A 19,708-nucleotide genomic window follows, 5' to 3' on the forward strand; every position below is an offset into this window, starting at 1 on the left:
GGGTTTGCACAACATGAGGAGATTGTCATTGTTTATTTTAAACATCCATACAGATACAAAGTAACCAGAGTTTTAAAAAATCTGCACATTAGAATCTCAGTTTTAGTGACTTAAAACTGTGTGGACGAGAGGCCAAAACATCCAGGAATTTACTGTTTGTCAGGGTGCTTGTTTGGGCCTACAGAGTGCATGCGCGTGCACAAGGCTGCTGACTGCCTTATGTGTCACTAATCGCAAACATTTTGTGAAAGTTAACCCTCTGGTATCACAAATTTTTTTCTACCACATAAGGCCATTAAAAGATTTGACCCCAAGAATGGGGAAAATATATTTATATATAATATTTTCATGAAGGTTGTTGAAAGTGGACATTTTTGTCCTTAATGGCCTTTATGTAGTAGTAAATTTGCATGCAGTGTATTACAGATCCATTAGAAAAATTGAAATTGGAACTCCAAAATTTATCAAGAAAACATCCTTCTTATAAAACGTCATGCCATATTCAGCAACACAGCCAAAAAGAAAGTGAAAAATGACCCATTTGGACAAAAATGTCCATAATGATACCAGAGGATTAAATACCGAACCCCTTGTTAAGGTCAGATATATCGTTGTACTTTAGTATTATTTCCCTCTTTTTTGTGTCACTTATTTTGATAGATATTTTTCCGTTCCATATACACAAAAAAAATTTACACCACATTTTATACTTAAGGAATTCACAGCCAAAATGCAAGTTAGAAACAAAAGGAAAGGTATAAATATGAGTAAACGATTAAAAACGTAATACATAGATTTCTACACAATGATTATAGAAGGTAGAGGCTAAAAGTTAGATTTATTAGTCATTTTTTAAACAAAGTTTTTTTTAAAACAAAGTTTAAAAAACGAAATTGTATTTGTCGTCGATCCTGCTCCATCTTTGGATTAGTTGATTACATAAATATAGTATAATTAAATATCCCTTCCGAGAATCGCCACCTTTGCATGGTGGAGGGCTTTGCATGTCCCTGTGATCCTGGGAACGATGTTGTTGTAATTTCATTTTATAAACTTTGTTTAGAAACTTAACTTTAAGTTTAATATATGGACAAGGTTATTATCCCAAACCCTCTAAATATTATCCTCTATCAAAGAGTATGTGCCATGTTGGCGCAATTGCATGCAATATAATGTTTAATTTAAAAGCATGGTCGTATATGGACATCATTACTTTTTCTACGATGTACAAGCAATGATTTGCCAATTCGACCGCGTGGCCTAATGGATAAGGCGTCTGACTTCGGATCAGAAGATTGAGGGTTCGAGTCCCTTCGTGGTCGTCTTTTTCTTGGTTGGGTCCACAACTTTTGATTCTGTCCACTCAACTGAAGTTGAGTTGACCGGTTAATGGAGGCGGAATATGACGACTTGAAGATTCTGTCCTTTATCAGGTAAGTATTTCGCTGCTTGAAGCAGCAGTTTTTGTTTTAAAATCGAGATGTATGACATAAGTTGTATCCGAGAGCAGCTGAACAACGTTTTGAGGGTAGTTCATACCAGTATTAGCTAGCTTGTCAGCTGGTTTGTTAAATTACCTACGCCAAGGATGCCAGCTACCGTAAATACTCTAAAGAGCAGAAAGAAAGCGAAAAGAAGAATTAGCTAATTAGCTAAACATTAGCATTAGGTGACAAGGCACATAGCCAGGCTTCCTTACATAACATGTAGCGCGAAGTCACAGTAATAGTAATAGTCATTAACAGTTACAGAAACAGTAAACGTAAGTAACATCGACATTCGGTAGAAAACAGGTAAAAAGCAAATCAATGATGAAAGAATGTATGAAGCAGAGTGGCGCAGCGGAAGCGTGCTGGGCCCATAACCCAGAGGTCGATGGATCGAAACCATCCTCTGCTAACTGTTTTCCACCTCGCACTGTCCAAGTGATGTCAGCGGTCTCTCATAAAAATAACACTCGCAATTGTGCTGCAGTTGTGCGGCGTTTGATTGGTTCCTTACTCTGAATTCAGTCTAGTGATACAGAGAGTGTTCTGTGATCTGAATAACAATGACGATTATTATTACTTACGATACTTATGTCATGTGTCAGCCTTCAAGAATGATACAAGTATACATATATTTTGAAATAAGCACAGGGATCGATTAAAAAAACAAAACAGGAATAAAACACCAATTAAATATGAATAAATGTAGAAGTAGAGAAATATATAAGTTGGCAATTAACCAAAACAAATAAATACATGTCTTAAATCATTGAGGTTTTCTAAAATGTAGAAATAAATCAAGATGTGTTTATTTTTGTTGTCAACTTTTATTTTTTTCTTGTATTTACAAAGAAATCAATAACACTGTACATGTAAATTATATGTAATTCTTGACAGTCATTGGCGGTAGAAGCGTGAACAGTCAGTAAATCAGTCAAAATCCACTTGTCTGCTCCTCTTAGTAGCTGAATGGATCTTCTTCTGTCTGAGTCGCTCCTTGTTCCCCTTCTCTAACCTGCACAATGTATTTCACAGACAAACACATAAGACACATTCATAATCATGCTGGAATTAATAACAATGTGTTTTCAGATTGGGTATTGTTGTACCTGGCTTCCCTGAGAGCTATGTCCTCTGCTGTTGGTTCATATGGCTTCTCGCTGGCCTGTGCTATGATGTCAGAAATCTTCTGTATACAGTCAGAGAGGTTTCTGTGCTGGCTCCTGCTCAGCTCTGAGGTCACCAGCAGCTCCCCGGCCTTATTGATGCGGTTTTTGTTCTGTGCCACAAAGTAGAAAATGTATCTCTATATTTACATATTCAGAAGTCATTCAAATACCAATTGTACTGCTTTTCTGTTGACAAAATTATGATCTGTTGGAAGAAAATAAGATAAACCTCAATGCAAACCAAACATGGCTTACATACTTTTATTTGAACACTACAATATCACAAGGGCGTACAAAAGTGATAAACAAAAATTGTATCCAGATTCTGCAGCATTTGAAAACAAACCTTTTCAAAGATTTTCTGTCGAATATCTGCAGGGATCCATTCTGCTGTTAGCACGTGGAATCGGACCTCTGCTTTAGTGCTGACTGCGGATTGAGAAGATGTTACAAAAAGGAGTATGCAGGGCAGATAGAACAGATTCAAGAGTCAAAGCCTTGTACAAGCAGTCAGGAATCACTGATGTTGACATTAATATTTTCCAATAAGGAGAATCTGTGGTCCAGTGTGTAGGGTTTGGGGAAATATATTGACAGAAAAGGAATATAATATAAAAAGTATGTTTTAATTAGTGTATAAGTGCCTGGAAATAAGATTTGTTGAATGTTTGTTGCCTTAGAATGAGTTGTTTATCAACACAGGGAGCTGGCCCTCATTCCCATTTTTCACATTGATCACCATAGTTGGCAAACCCTTTTCAACAAGAGCATCATAAAATGTAGATTTTTTAATGTTAAACAGTTTTATTCTGTGTTTTTCACCGGTTTAAATCACCACGTCCTGTTTGTTTTGGAGAGGAAGCCACCTCTATAGATAATTCGTCTCCCGGTTAAAACCTCCTGCACAATGAACACTGAAGGAATTCTAAGTGGGAGCTTGTTGCAATCAGCAATCCTCACCACAACATGCCACTAAATCCAACTAATCTTACACACTTTGCCTCTAAAATAATTCAGTTCAAATGTGAATACCTTTATTGACATGCTGACCACCAGGACCACTGCTTCTGCTGTAAGATACTCTCAGGCGTTCTAAGAGCCAGAAGGAGAAGGAACGTATTGTTAAAAAATACAAAAGGAGAATGGAAAAACTTTATTATTCTGCTTTAGTGAATATATATTTGCATATTTACCCACTGGAATGTGCACTTGGGTGTCCTGAAGAAGTAAAACAAAGAGTATTGATTTACTGTACACTGAAAACATAAGTCAATTGTAGTGTTTAAGTCATCATTACATTATGATACAGTACATTTACACTGTTTTATGGATCTGCATTTATTGATTTGTTCTCATCACAGTTATCATTTGTCTTTCATTGGGGTAATGTCACAGCAAACTCCAGCCACAAGTCTGATCACATCATGGATGTATTATTCACTACAACATTGACCTCTAGTGGTGTAAAAAGGGAACAGCTTCTCTAAATACAGCACATCCTTGAGTAACATGCTACCGTTTTCCTCCTCGCATTAGCTGTTCCTCCTGTGCATTTCTGTACTGAGCCTCAACATTTTGAGCCTTGAATTTGTGGCGTTGCTGGAATATAAAATGTGTCACTGACTATAGATTACGTGTTTATTTAGAAGGCATAATAGTGTAATACCTGAGTGAGGTTAAATGTATGTAAATACTCCATATCTACATCAGCCCAACGCATCAGAACGATCCACAAAGTCTAGTCTGTTCAAACCAGGAACAGCCAGGGTTGTGTTTACACTGTAACACATTTAATCCGGTTTTAAAGGAGTTTGACGTGACATTCTTACAAAGAAACAATTTCTGCATTTATCAGTGTTATTACTAACCTGTGTGGGGTCTGTCCCTCTGGTCCCGTAACCAATACTCTGCTGCACAGTGTTGTTGATGTCTCTCATGAAAACACTCTTTAGTTTCACATGCTGCGGAGTCACCTTTACTCCTACAAATCCACAAATTAAATAAGAACGTTGAGCAATGTGCGCCGCCATGTTGTGCTGACGTCACTGTAATGTTTGCTGCTGCAGCAGCGGGGAGGAAGAAGACGAAAAAGTCAGGTTCCACCGAGATTTGAACTCGGATCGCTGGATTCAGAGTCCAGAGTGCTAACCATTACACCATGGAACCGATATATATCGTTGAAAAAGTTATGAATATGAAGATACATATTAAATGGATTACTTAAAATAACAAAGATACAGCCTGTTGTCTTTGGTTCGAAACGAAGACGCTCCTGCTTCTGGTAATAGCACCTAATACCAGCACAATAATGCCTATAATAGCTTATAAGCAAGTGCCCAAGACTGTAACCTGTACAAGAATTAACGTCATCACGAATATTGCAATATTTCCAGTTTTCAATTAGTTTGACTTGGAAAAGTATTTTTACAACACTTAACTTAATTCATATATGCATTGCAATGACCTTAGGGACTGTTCATTATTTATGAGAGAATAGGGTGGTGCAAAAAGGGGGAGGCATGTCAAATATTTTTTTAAGCACTGGGGAGGACCTTTTGTTTGCTTTTTTTGGCTTAGGGGATGGGCATACAGCTATAAACGTCTGTATTCTGTATGTATTTTACTGTCGATTATTAAAGAAAGCATGTTTCTGTAAAAATTGCCGAAATTATTCCATTTATCATAGCCAGAAATAGTAAAAGACAGAAATTAGTGCAGTATTTCCACATTTTCTCATACACATTATGTGGGACAACTGCTTCTGTTAGAAAAAAAAAAAAAACCCTAACCAAATCTGAGCATAAAAAAGTGATTTCATCAAAAGCATTTAATTCTACATGTCTCATTTAAAATTTAAAATTTGAAAAAAGTAAGGAGCATGTATGACAACAGTTAAAAAAAACATGATTTTTGTCAAGGCTAGGATGTCATCTCCAACTTCTAACTTTCAAATATCAAAGGGTTAGTTTTTAAAATCTAACAACTAATCTATGGTGAAAAAAAAAATCACACTCCAGCCAAACCTCTCTTCTGGTACATACAGAACAGTCCATTACTCAGCTGACATTACTACAATATTTTTGAGTATTTGTACTTTGAACTCTTGATTTATAGGCTACCAGACACAGAAAACAGGATATTTTGTTCCATTTCAGCTAATGTGCAATGTATTTAACGTTAATAAACAATCAAAAAAAATGAAAAGTAAAAAAAGAGAGCATGTGGAAGCACTCCACTGAAATAGGTGAAATAATCTAGCGAAATTTAGTTCAAAGTAGCATTTTGTGCAAAGTTCACAAAAGTCGTGTATATAACTCATTAACATTTGCCAAGAGGGGCTTTGTGTCCTTAAATATGAAACGGAAGAAAACCCAGACCGGAACTACTGTCCGGTAGTCTCTGTTGCAACATCGTACCACAAGGGAGCGGACAGTGCTTGTTGACGTTTTCAAAACAAACCAGCTTTTCACATTTAGCTATCTTGTATGTGACCTGAACTTCTGACATGAACTGGTAACGTAAAACAGCACGCAGATATATTAAATAGTTAAACAATGGTAGTGTTTGCCCTGTGGGATTAGCTTTCACTCTCCAGGAATAGCTTCATAGTATTTTTAGCTAACGTTACATGGCTAATATTAGAAGCTAGTCACGCAAGCTGTTGTTTGCCGCAGTAGAACCATTATTTAAGCTATGTGTTTATAGGTCGTAAAACTGCATATGACATCGGAATTAAAGGTATATAAAAGCCTTTAACTAACATAAAATTGCTTAACGTTAGTTGACACTCGTATCTTTACGCTAGCTAGCTTACATCATTACGTATAACTCATTTTGGATATTGAGCAACAAAGGAAAGTTACATTAGCATGTCATAATAGTGGGCACAGCTCGTTGTCAGCCAGTGTGGCTTCAAGTCATGTATGACTTGAGGTGTGCTTTGTTAAAGAGAATCCTGTCCTATAGTGGTGATAAGGTTGGTCACCATCAGTGAGATTTTGGGGCTTGTTTACCTTCAAAATGCCTGGGATCGTGGTGTTTGGACGGCGGTGGGGGATCGCCAGTGACGACCTTGTCTTCCCTGGCATCTTTGAACTGTTCCTCCGGATACTTTGGTATGTACTTTACCTTTATGTGTCTTTGATCCAGTAAATACTTTTGCCACCTGACGTTTAACTACTCAGGCATTATGACAACATTCTCCTCTGCTGTTATCTCATCCTTTAGGTGGATTGGCACCTTGATCTTGTTCACTTCTCACAAGGGTCATTTCGATTGTAACGGGACAGGAGTTCTTCACAGCTATCTGGTTGGACTTTTGGTCGTGTTGGCGCTCATCATCCTGTCACTATGTGCTATCATCTACGTCAGTGCTCAAGGTAAAGATGGGGTGTATCATTCATCCTGCCTTAAAGTCAAGTGAGCATGCAAGACATGAATAGACACGAAGAATCTTTGTAAGGTTGAAATCACAGGATTGCGTCATTTTGCCCTGCAGAAATAGTGTCAAAACACAGGTTATTCTGCAATATGTAATGTAAGGAGATTGCAAGACAAGAGCTGTGTTGCACAATACAATATATAAGAAACTAGTGGGAAACCATGTTAATCAAAGTTTAAAATGTATCTTTTTTATGTGCATACACAAAAGCATGTACACAAGTGCCAATTTTGATCGTGAAAACAGCTATATCTTGCAAAAACCATTAAAAGGTAATTTCAGCATTTTCCAACTTGGACCCTTTTCTTCCATATTTTAGTGACTAAGTAACTAATGTGAACAACTGCTTTGTTTGACTAGAAACAGCCTTGAAATCCCCATCACCAGACTCAATTAAAAATAAAACCTAATTTAAGTATGCATAGAGCCAAGACATTTTCACATCACATGGGGTGAATTACGGGTTTATTCTAACCAAATCAGAGTTAGTGATTGTTGGAATGTTGGAAAGACGAATTAAGATGGATTTTATGAGTTTCACGTTTCTGTTGATTTTGAATGATGATTGAATTAATTTTTTTTAAATGAGGTCTTGTGGGTTTGATATTAACGATTTTGGGGCTGTTTCAGGTTAATCAAAAATCATCTAACTTTTCAACAAAATGGTCTATGTCTGCATGGATCCTTTCCATAATGTTGTCAGGCACTCAGAAGGATAGTATGAGTCGGTCAGTGTCAACTTTGAATGAATAGTGTTTTACGATGATAAAATAACTGTTGTAAATTGAGGGATGTGGGTTTAATAATATTGATTCTGGGGCTGTTTCGATTAAATGGATCAATCTCTAACAACAAGGTCTGTCTCTGTAGGGATTCTTTCCATAGTTTTTTCAGACACAAACAATAACAATCTGAGCCTGTCAGTGGCAAAAACAAGCACTTTTAGTGGACGTACATTGACAGCGCTCAATTTCACCAAGGACTACATTGCAGCCTGTCCCCCCTTTGCAGTCTTGCTCAGTACTGCAACAATTAAAAAAGTTATTCTGATTAGTCACGTAGATGCAAAAACATGGGAAAACGGTCAAGGTAAAAAAAAAATAAGTAGATTTAAAAAAAAAATGATGATGATTATGATGATGATGATGATGATAATGATAATAATAATAATAATACATTTTATTTACCTTTTCAAGGTACTCAAAGACACTTAAAAAAAATACCAGTTACCCTTTAACTGTCATAAAGCACAACTGTTCAAAAGGGAGGAGACACCTTTGCTTTAGCTTAAGGCGCTCTGATGAAATTTTGATTGGACAAATTCTCACCATTAGTTTCCTCTGTCTCCATTTGCAATATCACAACACAACAGTCTTCCTCTGTATTGCATTTTATTGCACATCCACTTTTTTTAGTCAATTACAAAGAAAATTCTGATTGTTTCTCAGGTACAATCACAAACTCCGGCCCGCGGCGCTCCATCCCCGCGCTGGTGTACCTGCGAGCTCTCCTCTACATCCCTGAGCTGGTGTGGGCCTGTCTCGGAGCTGTCTGGGTGTCTGGTGACAGCAAAGGCTGCGATCCTGCCACAGTGGGTGTTGTCATCGCAGCAGTGATTGCCAGGTAGGTTCGGGTTATGAGCTCATAATATCATCATTTCATGATTCGGCAAAGAGGTGTTCTGATTTAGCATCTATGTTTTTGTTTTCTAACAGCTGGATCATCCTGCTGTTCACTGCGCTGGGCGTTGTGTTTGTGTTTGACCCGCTGGGTAACCCGCGTCCTCCGCCTGCCGTCATGGAGCCACTGGGAGTCAGAGACATGCAGAGCAACGAGGGCACCCAGTTCTTCTCCACAGCTCGCTCCCTGGCTGTCAAGGTTTGGGAGAACAGGCTGCGGCTCCTCTGCTGTTGTCTGCCGCAGGACGAGAGCCACCGAGCGGCGTTCTCCAGCATCGCACAGCTCTTCAGCGGATTCTTCTCTGTAAGACACATTTTCTCTCTCCCTCTCTCTGTCTGTCACCTGCGCTGACCTTTACATCTGACAGTTAGTGTACAAGCTGCATCTTCCCTTTGAAACATGGAAAAATTGGCTCGACTTCTTTCACAAATATTGGAAGAGGACAATGAGCTTCTTAGTAAGAGATGACCCAAAAATTAACATTAATTGGTAAAAAAAATAAAAAAAAGTAGAAGAAAATTAACTTAAAATTAGCAATTAAATTTAACCCCCCCCCCCCAACAAAAAAACAAAACAAAACAGGAAAGTGAAAAAAACCTAACAAAAACAACAGAAGAGGAAATGACCTAAGAAAAAAATGCTGAAAAAAATATAATATTTCTGTGAAAGATCGTTTAAATATATAATTATGATCACTAGAAATATATTTTTTTGGACATTTTTCCCGAGCTTTTAAAAAAGCTTCTTGCAATTCACATGACATTTCTTGCCAAGTTGTTTTTTAAATGCCTGTGAAAGGCATCTGAACGCAGCACATGACTGTGACGTGATGTCGATCCAAGTCAGATATATAACTTTTACAGATTTATATAACTTAAAAAAACAAAAATAAGAAAGATTGAAGCAAATTGTGTAGTGTGAAATGTACAAAATCTTTGTGTGTGTGTGTGTGTGTGTGTGTGTGTGTGTGTGTGTGTGTGTTACAGGACACAGATCTGGTTCCCAGTGACATAGCAGCTGGTTTGGCTCTGCTGCACCAGGAGCAGGATAAGATGGAGCTCAGCAGAAACCCAGACGTCATAGTGGATCACAGCCCCTCCTCTCCCATCGTAAGTACTGGTCTGTCATTCTCGTGAGTACATTATCACCTCAGAGCTGGCAGGGATATTAATACAGCAGTCTATGACATGAAAGTCTGTAAAATACAATGCTGACTTTTAAAAGACGTTGTTTTTTAATGTCTTTTATTGTTTGAAGGGAGAAGATTTGGAGACAGAGCTGGAGAAAGCAGTTCACTGTATGCAGTTTGCTGCAGCAGCTTACGGCTGGCCATTGTACGTTTACTCCAACCTCTTAACCGCACCCTGCAAACTCACTGGAGACTGGTAAGATGCACTTTTTTGTACATATCTGAGTCTATAAGACCTGCTAGATAAGCCACCAGACCAGCGAGGTTAGCTTAAGACATGCAGACTAAAGGTAGAAATATGCTGCCCCAAAAAGTAGGGATGTACAGATTTTTTTGGCCACACATCGTTATCAGCCGATACTTGCCTTGTGAACTGCAATGTGTATGGATGTGTGTAAGTGTATCGACAAACGGGATGACATTCACAAATGGGGGGATGTTTTTCTGTTGTGTCACATCAGTTTTGTGCAGGCTGAAAAGCAGAGCTCGAGAATAACAGTCTCCCCAGAGGGCCGTAGAAAAAGTGTTTGTCATGGACAGATGTATCTTCTGCGGGAAGTCCTCTGGATGAAAGGATGTAGTAAACATAATATTGACATGTCATTGGATGCACCCTGTTAATCCCACGATAATGCTACATTGTTGTTGTTTTTTGTCATTTTCTTTTTTACTGCTTTCCAACAAATGCTATCATAAGCAGAAACTATAACAGCACCACAAAAGAAGCAACAGAAAAACACCCCCAATTAAAAAAAACCCACACAGGTTAAGCAACATTTTCACCAAACATTACTCGTCACCTGTCCCCCCCGCCCATTTATTCACTGTAATATTCATGTAGGGCTCCCACGTCTTCCAAAACAATGCTACATTGTAAACACCACATTTCTGTGGACGCTGGCAGGAGGAGAGCTAGTTGACGTTAGCTGTTAGCAGCCATTTTTCGGAACCAACAGCTAACGGAGGTTGCATTGAGTTACATGATAGTGTGTGCAAACTGTAAATATATATATAATTTTAGACAGCAGCTGGCTTTTTATTGAAGAACCTAATCCAGCTTGCCCCGGCAATTTGTCTGAATCTGAGATTTTAGGAAGGTGCACAGATACCACCCCCTTCAACCCTCTATTGTGACAAACTTTGCACAAATACTAGTCAGACATTTTAGGAGACATAAACATCAGAAAGACATACTTTTGCATTGTGTTGTTAGGGAAAAAGTTTTTTGTTTCTGCTTATAGACTAAAGTGTTTCATGCTTCCAAAGCCAAATATTCTCATGACAGCAGATTATCTGACCTACAGGTTAATTTTAGAGTCAGATAAAAAAAAAAGATCACAGTTGATTCAAATGAAAGTGTGTATTTGTGTGTATCAGCTGCAGAAGTCGCACAGCAGATTATGACATCGTTGGAGGAGACCACCTCGGCTGTCATTTCGCGTCCATCCTGCAGAGCACCGGGCTGCAGTACAGAGACTTCATCCACGTCAGCTTCCACAACCAGGTAGGAGTTTCATCAGATGCTCTGTCTTCAGAGTTTCCCACAAATTTGGTTTTCTCATGAGGTCAGCACCTGTCTAACTGCCTCAATAATTCAAAGTGCTCATCCATATTCTCTGTACTGCAGATCTATGAGATCCCCTTCTACGTGGCTCTGGATCATAAGAGAGAGGCTATTCTGGTGGCCGTCAGAGGAACTCTGTCACTGAAGGTGAGTCTGGACTTCAACTAATCACTTTTTTGTGAATAGTAGATAATAGAAAAAACATATTCCCTTAAAAAAAACAGTTTGTTCCATGGTTGTGTTCTCATTTGCTGATTTTAATGTGCTCATAGAAACACTTACTGGGTGACCATTGAGGTCTGAAATCTACTTCATACATCTACCCTTCTGAATGTGAAATTTGACACTCAGAACTAGGACTGTGGGAGATATGCAAAAAATCAAATATCACAAATACCTTGATAATGATACTGTGACAATACTGAAGGGTTGGCTATTGGTGCTTACACAAATTATGTACACAGTGAGATTTCTGATAAATAATCATCAGTAATGTGAAAATAATGACTAAGCTGGTGAAGGCAAAAAGTAGAACAGCTAGAACAATCTGGTACGCTCAGAAAATGACATCGCTTTGCTGTAATGCAGCTGTTAAAACCAGGAAAAAACAACACTCACGGTATTAAGTTATACAAAATCTAAGACAATATCAAGTTTCATATCATGATACTGATATATTTAAATCAAACAAATAAAAAGACGTCACAAAAGCCCTCTTCATAGACTTGCTTTTGTGTTTTCATTATTTTTATATTTATTCCGTATTTTTATCTTTTTTTTCATTTAGTCCTCCGAAAAATCTGCATGTAGCCTACAGCTTTTGCCTTTGACGTGTGGTCTGATATAAGACCAGTCAGTTTCCCAGTTAATTTGACTGGTTGTCTGTCCTGCAGGACGTCCTGACAGACCTGTCTGCTGAATGTGAGAACCTGCCTATAGAGGGAGTAACTGGAGCCTGCTACGCTCACAAGGTGAATTCACATTTAAACACAGCTCCCTGTTTGAATCAGACGTCTTTAATGCGTGACATGTGTTTGAGTAGAGATTAACGCTGCTTCTGACTCCTGCAGGGAATATGCCAGGCAGCAAATTACATCTACAAGAAGCTGGTCAATGACGGCATCCTCAACCAGGCCTTCTCCATCGCACCGGTAAGAAGTGGAACTGTTAAAAACTGCATTTCAGCCACAGAGGGCTTCATTATATTTCATTTTAATTATATTTCTGCTGGCAAATGTATGACGGCATATTAGGGCTACTTTTATATTTCTATGCTGTGCTTACTGCATGTACTTATCAGATAAAAAGATAGTACAAGTACAATAAAGAACAAATTATTCAAAAACAAGGGAGAAAAACAAATTAAATATTTTAATAACTAAATAAATAAATCACATACACAGCAGGTTTCTAGCAGCAACTCTCTATGAAGCCGCTCCCGCATTAGCTCACACACACAGTGATATTCTCTGCTATTAAATTTGTAAATTTATGAGAAAATACATAGTGATTTTCTGAGATTATCACAAATTCACGTGACAAAACTCACAAACTGATAGAAAACTTGAATATTCTCTAAGAATGCAGTCATATATTTGTGAGAAAAATGACGAAATTCCCTGAAATTGTCACAAATTTCTGAGAAGAAAAAATTGTATATTTATGATAGAAAAGTTTAATATTCTCTGAGAATGCAGTCATAAATATATGAGAAAAAATGAGTTTTTTTAGGTTTTCATAAATTTATAAGACAAAACTCACAAACTTTTATATTAACTTATATATTCTCTGAGAATACAGTCACAAATTTGTCAGAAAAAACATAGAAATTGCCTGAAATGAGTTGCAAATTTATTAGAAAAAAACTGAGATGTTCCCTGAGATTAATGAAACTCACAAATTTACATTAGAAAACTTGTATATTCTCTGATAGAGTTTTTTCTTGTAGGTTTGTGACTTTCAATCTTTTTTTCCTGCAAATTCATGACTTCTTAAACTCCGAGAATAGTCTTTATCTCCGAATTACCAATTTTTCTCGTATTATTACACCCCTCCCCTGGTTCTTTTCTGGGGGTTTTTAACCTACAATTAATTGATCAGTTTATTTGTCACATGAAATCATAAAATATGACCCGTTCAGTATAAAACAATAAATAATAGCCCTGTTATAACTTCTGTCAAATCCTGTGTGGAGGAAATGAGATGAGGTTACAGTAATGATAGAGTTGAAAAACATGACGCATGTTTGCGGTGCTCCTCTGATCAAAACAACACGCTTTCTATACAGCACTCCTCCATTAGGAATATCTATTCTCTGTTTTGTATTTTTTACTGTTAAAAAAAAAACGTAGCAGAAGTAATAGCTCATGAATATGGGTGTGTTTCTGTGTTTGTAGGAGTATAAACTGGTGATCACTGGTCACAGTCTGGGCGCTGGCACAGCATCAGTGCTCGCTATCCTCTTGCGCAATTCCTTCCCCACCCTGCAGTGCTACTCATTCTCTCCACCAGGGGGACTCCTGAGGTAAGGAAGATGATACAGGGACTCTGCTGAGTACAAACAGCTGACAGTGGGTTGACTCTGGGCTGCTCCCCTGGTGTCATTTCAAATGTAAAATTCTACAAAGTCACAATGCATAGTTAAGAAATACATATTTGCTGGAAAGGACTACAGTGACTTCAAGATTTCCTCTGTTCCTAGAAATGTGTTATCAAGATGTATAATAATAATAATAAAAAAAAGTGTGCTTTATGATGTTACAGTTCTGATTTATAGTGATAGTTTGCATTTGTTGAAGTGGGCTGTATGGAGTTTATCCATTGTCAGTTTGTTGCATATAGTAGACGTTAGTCGGCACGCCACCAGTTTGGAGAAGCAGACTGGACTCCGAAACAAAAGCTAAGAAATGAATTGCTTTTGATGGGACCAGAATTTTTTTTAACCACCTAAAAACAGGTTGCACCTAAAAAAAAATCAATATGAATTTAAGTGTATGCTATACTGAGAGTATTTTGGTTTCAACAGGAAAACCATTAACAGCTTCAGGTTACCATCCGTGTTCTTGCCTGAGGCACCAGACTCCATTGAGGAAAACAGTAATTTTATCTCACTGAACACAGAGAGCTGCTGGTCTACTGTTACTTCAATCAGTTAGTTTGTTTGTGTCATTGTGTGATTTTTGTGAATCTGAGCTGACTCTATTTACGCCAAAGTCACACAATAGCACAAACAAACTAACTGATCGAGCAGCGCTGGACCACCTGCGTCTGTGTTGAGCGATATTAAATCACTGTTTTCATCAGTGGAGTCTGGCTTGAAAGAGAGCAATTTAACGGCCTCATTTTCCTTTTGGAAATCACTGTCTGACATTAAGGTAAAGCAGTGAAATACTCTCAGCGTAGCACATAATTAAATTTCTGTTGTTTTTTTTAGGTGGCTAAAATCTGTTTCGTTGCTGACCCATCACAACAGCAGATTTCTTAGCTTCCATGTCGGACTTCAGTCTTCTCCAAACTTAAGCATGCCAATTGATATCTGCTGTATGTAATACATGGACTATGGATAAGTAATCTATACAACTCAACTTAAAAAAAAAACTAAACTAACCCTTTAAAATATGTAGTGTTCACAAAATGCATGCCGAGTATTCTTACAATGTTATTTTTCTGTATTTTCTCAATATGCAGTAAAGCCTTAGCTGATTACTCCAAGGACTTTGTGATCTCAGTTGTGCTGGGAAAGGATCTGGTTCCCAGGTAAGATTGATGGCTTTTTTTACATGATAGACTTCATAGCCTTTAGAATATATTGTTTAGTCAAAGTCATAATTCATAAATTATAAATAATGTAAACTGAAATTGGGGAGATCCGTTTAACAGTTTGGTTTTATTGTGACATATTTCCTGTGAATCACCAAAGGTAAATCCATGTTTGTGTGATAGCAGCGCTGCAGACTCTGGTCTTTGAAAGCCCAGTATGAATGTGCTGTGGTGCACAGGCTATTATAGGCTACTGCGTGATGATGGAGACTCTATATTTGGCCCTGCCCTGTTATTACAGGCACTGAGAGGCAGAAAATGAGAGCAACTCACGCGCTCCTTTTTCCTCTGTTTTCTTTTTAAGTTGTGCTTTTCCTTTGCAGTATTGCCTATTTCTTTTCATAAATGTTCCTTTTTTCCCCAGATTGAGCATTCCCAATATGGAGGATCTGAAGAGAAGGATTCTTAAAATAGTCTCAAACTGCAATAAGCCCAAGGTAGGAGCCATTTAAAGCACTGACACTGGCGCCAGGCGTCAGCCACCTAATGTCACTGTCCGTGTGTTCAAATATGTTCTGTCTGTGTTTTTTAGTACCGCATCCTGCTGCAGGGGCTTTGGTACGAGCTGTTCGGGGGAGACCCGGACGACTTCCCGACTGAGATGGACAACAGGAGGGAGGAGGAGCTTAGCCAGCCGCTGTTGGGGGAGGAGTCACTGATCATTCGCCACTCATCATCCTATCAGAGCCTGGCGTCAGATGATTCACCTGCTCACACTGCTACCCACTTACCCCTGTTTCTACCCGGGCGCATTCTGCATATCACAGAAGACGGGCCCACACGGAGGTTTGTGCACACATATGTTTAATCTCTGAAGTCCCTTCATAACTACGGAAGCCCATAGGCAATATACTAAGAAACTTTTTCAAAATAAGTTGGTGTCTCAAAATAAGGAATTATATCTCAAACTAACTCAGTATCTCAAAATAATAATCGACTTTCTCAAAACAATGAGAAAGCCTTTTAAAATAAAGACTAAGTATCTCAAAATAATGACAAATGTTATGAAAATAATAAATAAGTTTAAAAAAAAAAAAAAACGCTTAAAATAATAACTTATTATCTCAATGAGAAACTTTTTTTTAAAAAACTGGTATCTCAAAGTATTGAAATCATATCTCAAAATAATGAGAAACTTAAACTTAAACTAAGAAACATTCTCAAAATGAAGAGTTGGTATCTAAATTAATGATTACCTTTCTCAAAATAATAAAAAATACTTTACAAAATAGCAAGCTAGTGTCTTAAAATAGTATCTCAAAATAATGAAAGCTTTTTTCAATGAGTTAATATCTCAAAATAATGAGTTGGTGTCTTTAAATAACAATAAATGTTTCAAAATAGGCATCTCAAAACAATGAGAAACTTTTTAAAAATAATGAGCTGGTATCTCAAAATAAGTTAGTATTTCAAAATAAGAAACATTTCCAAAACAATGAGTTAGTATTGTGACATGATGATTCAGTATCTTAAAATAATGAGAAACTTTAGAAATAATAAATTAGTGTCTCAAAATAACAAGAAACGTTTCAAAATAATGAGTTTTACGTGGGAACAAAAGTTTTCTAATTGATATCTCAAAAATAATGAGTCTGTATCTCAAACTAATGAGCTGGTATTTCAAAGTAATGCGTTAATGTTGGATGCTGGCAGTCACATGGCTGGAAGCCAGATATGTGTCAGTGTTGGTTTTAACAAGACATCAAACTCTTTGAAATTAGAATTGTGCGTTGGTTTAGCCATCTAATTTCTTTTTCTCTCTCTTTTTTCCCCCTTAGATCCTGTTTTTCCCAGGTGCGGTACCGCGCAGACTGGTCCAATGAAATGGCCTTCAGGAGTATTCTGATCAGTCCCAGGATGCTCACAGATCACATGCCCGACATTTTGCTCAGAGCGCTCAACAGCCTGACTCGCGACAAGCCCTACTCCCTCTGCCCGTCGTCTTTAAACACCAGCCAGCACGACACGATCTGAAACGTGTCATAAAGAGACTCCTTGTGTCTGTGCTCCCGGACTCTGCAGTATTTTAAGCCCACTTCTGAATGTTTATTTTTCTCCCCACCTGATCCAAGATCAAATACTCCACGCTCTTTATTTGCATCGTATTTGCAGGGCCTTATCCTAAAGCCCTTTTCGTGTGAGGACACTTCGCTGGATTGTAATAGGGATGGAATACATGAAACTATAACCAGTTGTGATCTCTATTGAATGATCATGTTGGGACACTTATTTTTTTTTAAATGCACCTTTAATTATTTAATTCAAGTCATGATTTTATTTCGACTCTCTTGAGTTACTCCATGAGCAATTTAAATGCTATGATCTTTGAATGTGCGTTGTGTACAATATTCAACAGTGCTGCAGTTTTACTGTGTTCTACATTTAATGTTTGTGTGAGTGCTGTGTGCCTGGTTAGAGCCACCCCCCCCCCCCCCCCCCCGCCTCGGTCACTGAAAGTGGCAGATGCTGTCTTCCTTATCTGTGGGGTCGACTTAGGAGCAGTCTGATCCAGGATGTGAGGATATAGGAGTACCTTTTACCTCCAGATGTGCGCTGAAGCATTTTGTCTCTATTGTGTAGTAACTGTAATTAGTCTGTCTTGTGTTTAAATGTCTTGAAACATCAGGGTGATCAGTGCCTATGCATTACGGCAAAAATAAGTCGACTGAATTGCTTTACGGAATAAGAGTGATAAGTGCAGTGTGTTTACACTAAGTTCTGCATTTTCTACAGTGCAGTTTGAATAGTGCACGGTGTTCTGCAAAAGAAGAGCTGAAAAGATTGTACTTGTACATTGCGTGGGAATGTGTTTACTTGCCATTGATATTACATCTTTTTTTTCAGGTAATATATATGATGTTAAAGTTTGAAATGACTGATGCCTGCATAACTGTCTGTTTCACATTCCCAAAAGACTGCATTGGACTCCTTGATGCAAATAAAAGCTTGTGAAGCACACTCTCAGAGTTATGTTTTCGGGTTGTCTGTCTGTACATCCATACATCTTTCTGTATGTACATTCCATTCTTGTGAGCGCAATATCCCAACAACACATTGAGAGGATCATTTTCAAATTTGGCGCAAACATACGCTTTGTGATAGCCTCTGCACCAGGGATAGCTGTCGGCTAAGGTGTTATTCTTTCGGGTCGTCTGTATGTTTTTACATCTATTTGTACGTACATTCCATTCTTGTGAACTGAATATCTCAAGAATGCATTGAGGGATTTTTTTTCCAAATTTGTCACAAATATCCACTTGGATTTAATGATACAGTGATTCAATTTTGGTGATCATGACTTTGTTTCATTCTTGTGAATGTGATATCTGAAGAACACCCCGAGGTTGTTTTTTTTTTTTTTTTCAAATTTGGCACCAATGTCCACTTGGACTCATCTCGGTGGTCAATGGTGAAGGTTACTGTGACCTTGCATCTGTCTCATTCTTGTGAACACAATATCTCAAGAAAGCCTTGAGGAAATTTCTACAAATTAGGCACAAACATCCACTTTAACTCAGTGATGAACTGCTTAGATTTTGGTAGGCAAAGTTCAAGGTCACTGTTACTTCATCTGTCTCATTCTTGTAAACTTGATATCTCAAGAACAGCTTGAGGTTCTTTTTTTTCTAATTTGGCACCAACGTCCACTCAAACTCAACCATGAGGTGAGGTCACTGTGACTTTGTCTTTATCATTCTTGTGAATGCATTATGGGTCAAGAACACCGAGAGGTGCATTTCTTTCAAATTTGGCACAAACATCCACTTGGACTAAAGAATGAAATGATTAGATTTTGGTGGTCCAAGGTCACTGTGAGATAGTATACATCTCATTTACATGAACGCAATATCTCAAGAAGACCTTGATGCAATTTCTTAAAATTTAGGGGGGGATATATATGCTAAGCATCCAAGCATCCACAGACCTGGATGTAAACTACTGTTGCTGTAAATGTAGCTTCTAATAGGAGGAATACCAGCAGTTCCAAAACTCAGCAACCTGTTGAGCTGAATGCAAGTTAACAACATTTAGAGGAAACATTTTTTAAGGCTAAAAAATGGGATTCATCTTTTGCCTAAAGCCACATGAGTCAATGGGAGGGGGTGTAAATAATTATGAAATGACTCCAATGAATAGATCACTAAGGATTAGCTACAGTTTTTACTCCCTATCCTTCATCAGCCCTGTTTAGCATGTGACGTCAGTGCGACGTCCCGTCACAACACATGATATCTTCAGGTGCTCCTCGGAAACCCCTGCTCCTAAAAGCTCGGACATAGTGAATCCCAGCGCGCATATTGTGTGCAACATCAAAGTTTGCTCAGCAACATTTTTCGTCTTTTAGCTTTGAATCTTATG

At 38.0% G+C, this 19,708-nt stretch overlaps 2 protein-coding genes and 3 non-coding genes across 6 annotated transcripts; 3 read left to right on the top strand and 2 right to left on the bottom strand.

Moving 5' to 3' along the window:
* The first annotated feature begins 1,249 nt into the window (after positions 1-1,249).
* On the top strand, positions 1,250-1,322 carry trnar-ucg. Its single transcript has one exon. It is a non-coding gene; the product is annotated as a tRNA-Arg (tRNA).
* Positions 1,323-1,827: 505 nt separating this feature from the next.
* On the top strand, positions 1,828-1,899 carry trnam-cau. The gene has a single exon. It is a non-coding gene; the product is annotated as a tRNA-Met (tRNA).
* Positions 1,900-2,312: 413 nt separating this feature from the next.
* mrpl58 (mitochondrial ribosomal protein L58) lies at positions 2,313-4,692 on the bottom strand. 2 transcript variants are annotated; one of them, XM_042508330.1, is made up of 7 exons: positions 4,525-4,615; positions 4,323-4,435; positions 3,850-3,874; positions 3,689-3,748; positions 3,003-3,085; positions 2,597-2,766; positions 2,313-2,502 (listed from the first exon to the last, which is right to left on the bottom strand). In XM_042508330.1, the coding sequence occupies exons 2-7, from the start codon at positions 4,374-4,376 to the stop codon at positions 2,418-2,420; spliced, it is 477 nt and encodes a 158-aa protein (XP_042364264.1). In that variant the 5' UTR covers positions 4,377-4,435; positions 4,525-4,615; the 3' UTR covers positions 2,313-2,417. The 2 variants fall into 2 exon arrangements, with proteins under 2 accessions (XP_042364264.1, XP_042364262.1); XM_042508328.1 differs by lacking the exon at positions 4,323-4,435 and having other exon boundaries at positions 4,525-4,692.
* Positions 4,693-4,750: 58 nt separating this feature from the next.
* trnaq-cug lies at positions 4,751-4,822 on the bottom strand. The gene has a single exon. It is a non-coding gene; the product is annotated as a tRNA-Gln (tRNA).
* A 1,247-nt stretch (positions 4,823-6,069) lies between these two features.
* On the top strand, positions 6,070-18,313 carry daglb (diacylglycerol lipase, beta). Its single transcript, XM_042508385.1, has 15 exons — positions 6,070-6,771; positions 6,884-7,035; positions 8,546-8,720; positions 8,813-9,080; positions 9,764-9,886; positions 10,035-10,162; positions 11,344-11,470; positions 11,594-11,677; positions 12,424-12,501; positions 12,601-12,681; positions 13,927-14,054; positions 15,218-15,286; positions 15,714-15,786; positions 15,882-16,135; positions 17,128-18,313. The coding sequence occupies exons 1-15, from the start codon at positions 6,677-6,679 to the stop codon at positions 17,321-17,323; spliced, it is 2,031 nt and encodes a 676-aa protein (XP_042364319.1). The 5' UTR covers positions 6,070-6,676; the 3' UTR covers positions 17,324-18,313.
* The last annotated feature ends 1,395 nt before the right edge of the window (positions 18,314-19,708 follow it).

This window comes from Plectropomus leopardus, chromosome 19, assembly GCF_008729295.1.
Source record: "Plectropomus leopardus isolate mb chromosome 19, YSFRI_Pleo_2.0, whole genome shotgun sequence".
Taxonomy (NCBI): domain Eukaryota; kingdom Metazoa; phylum Chordata; class Actinopteri; order Perciformes; family Serranidae; genus Plectropomus; species Plectropomus leopardus.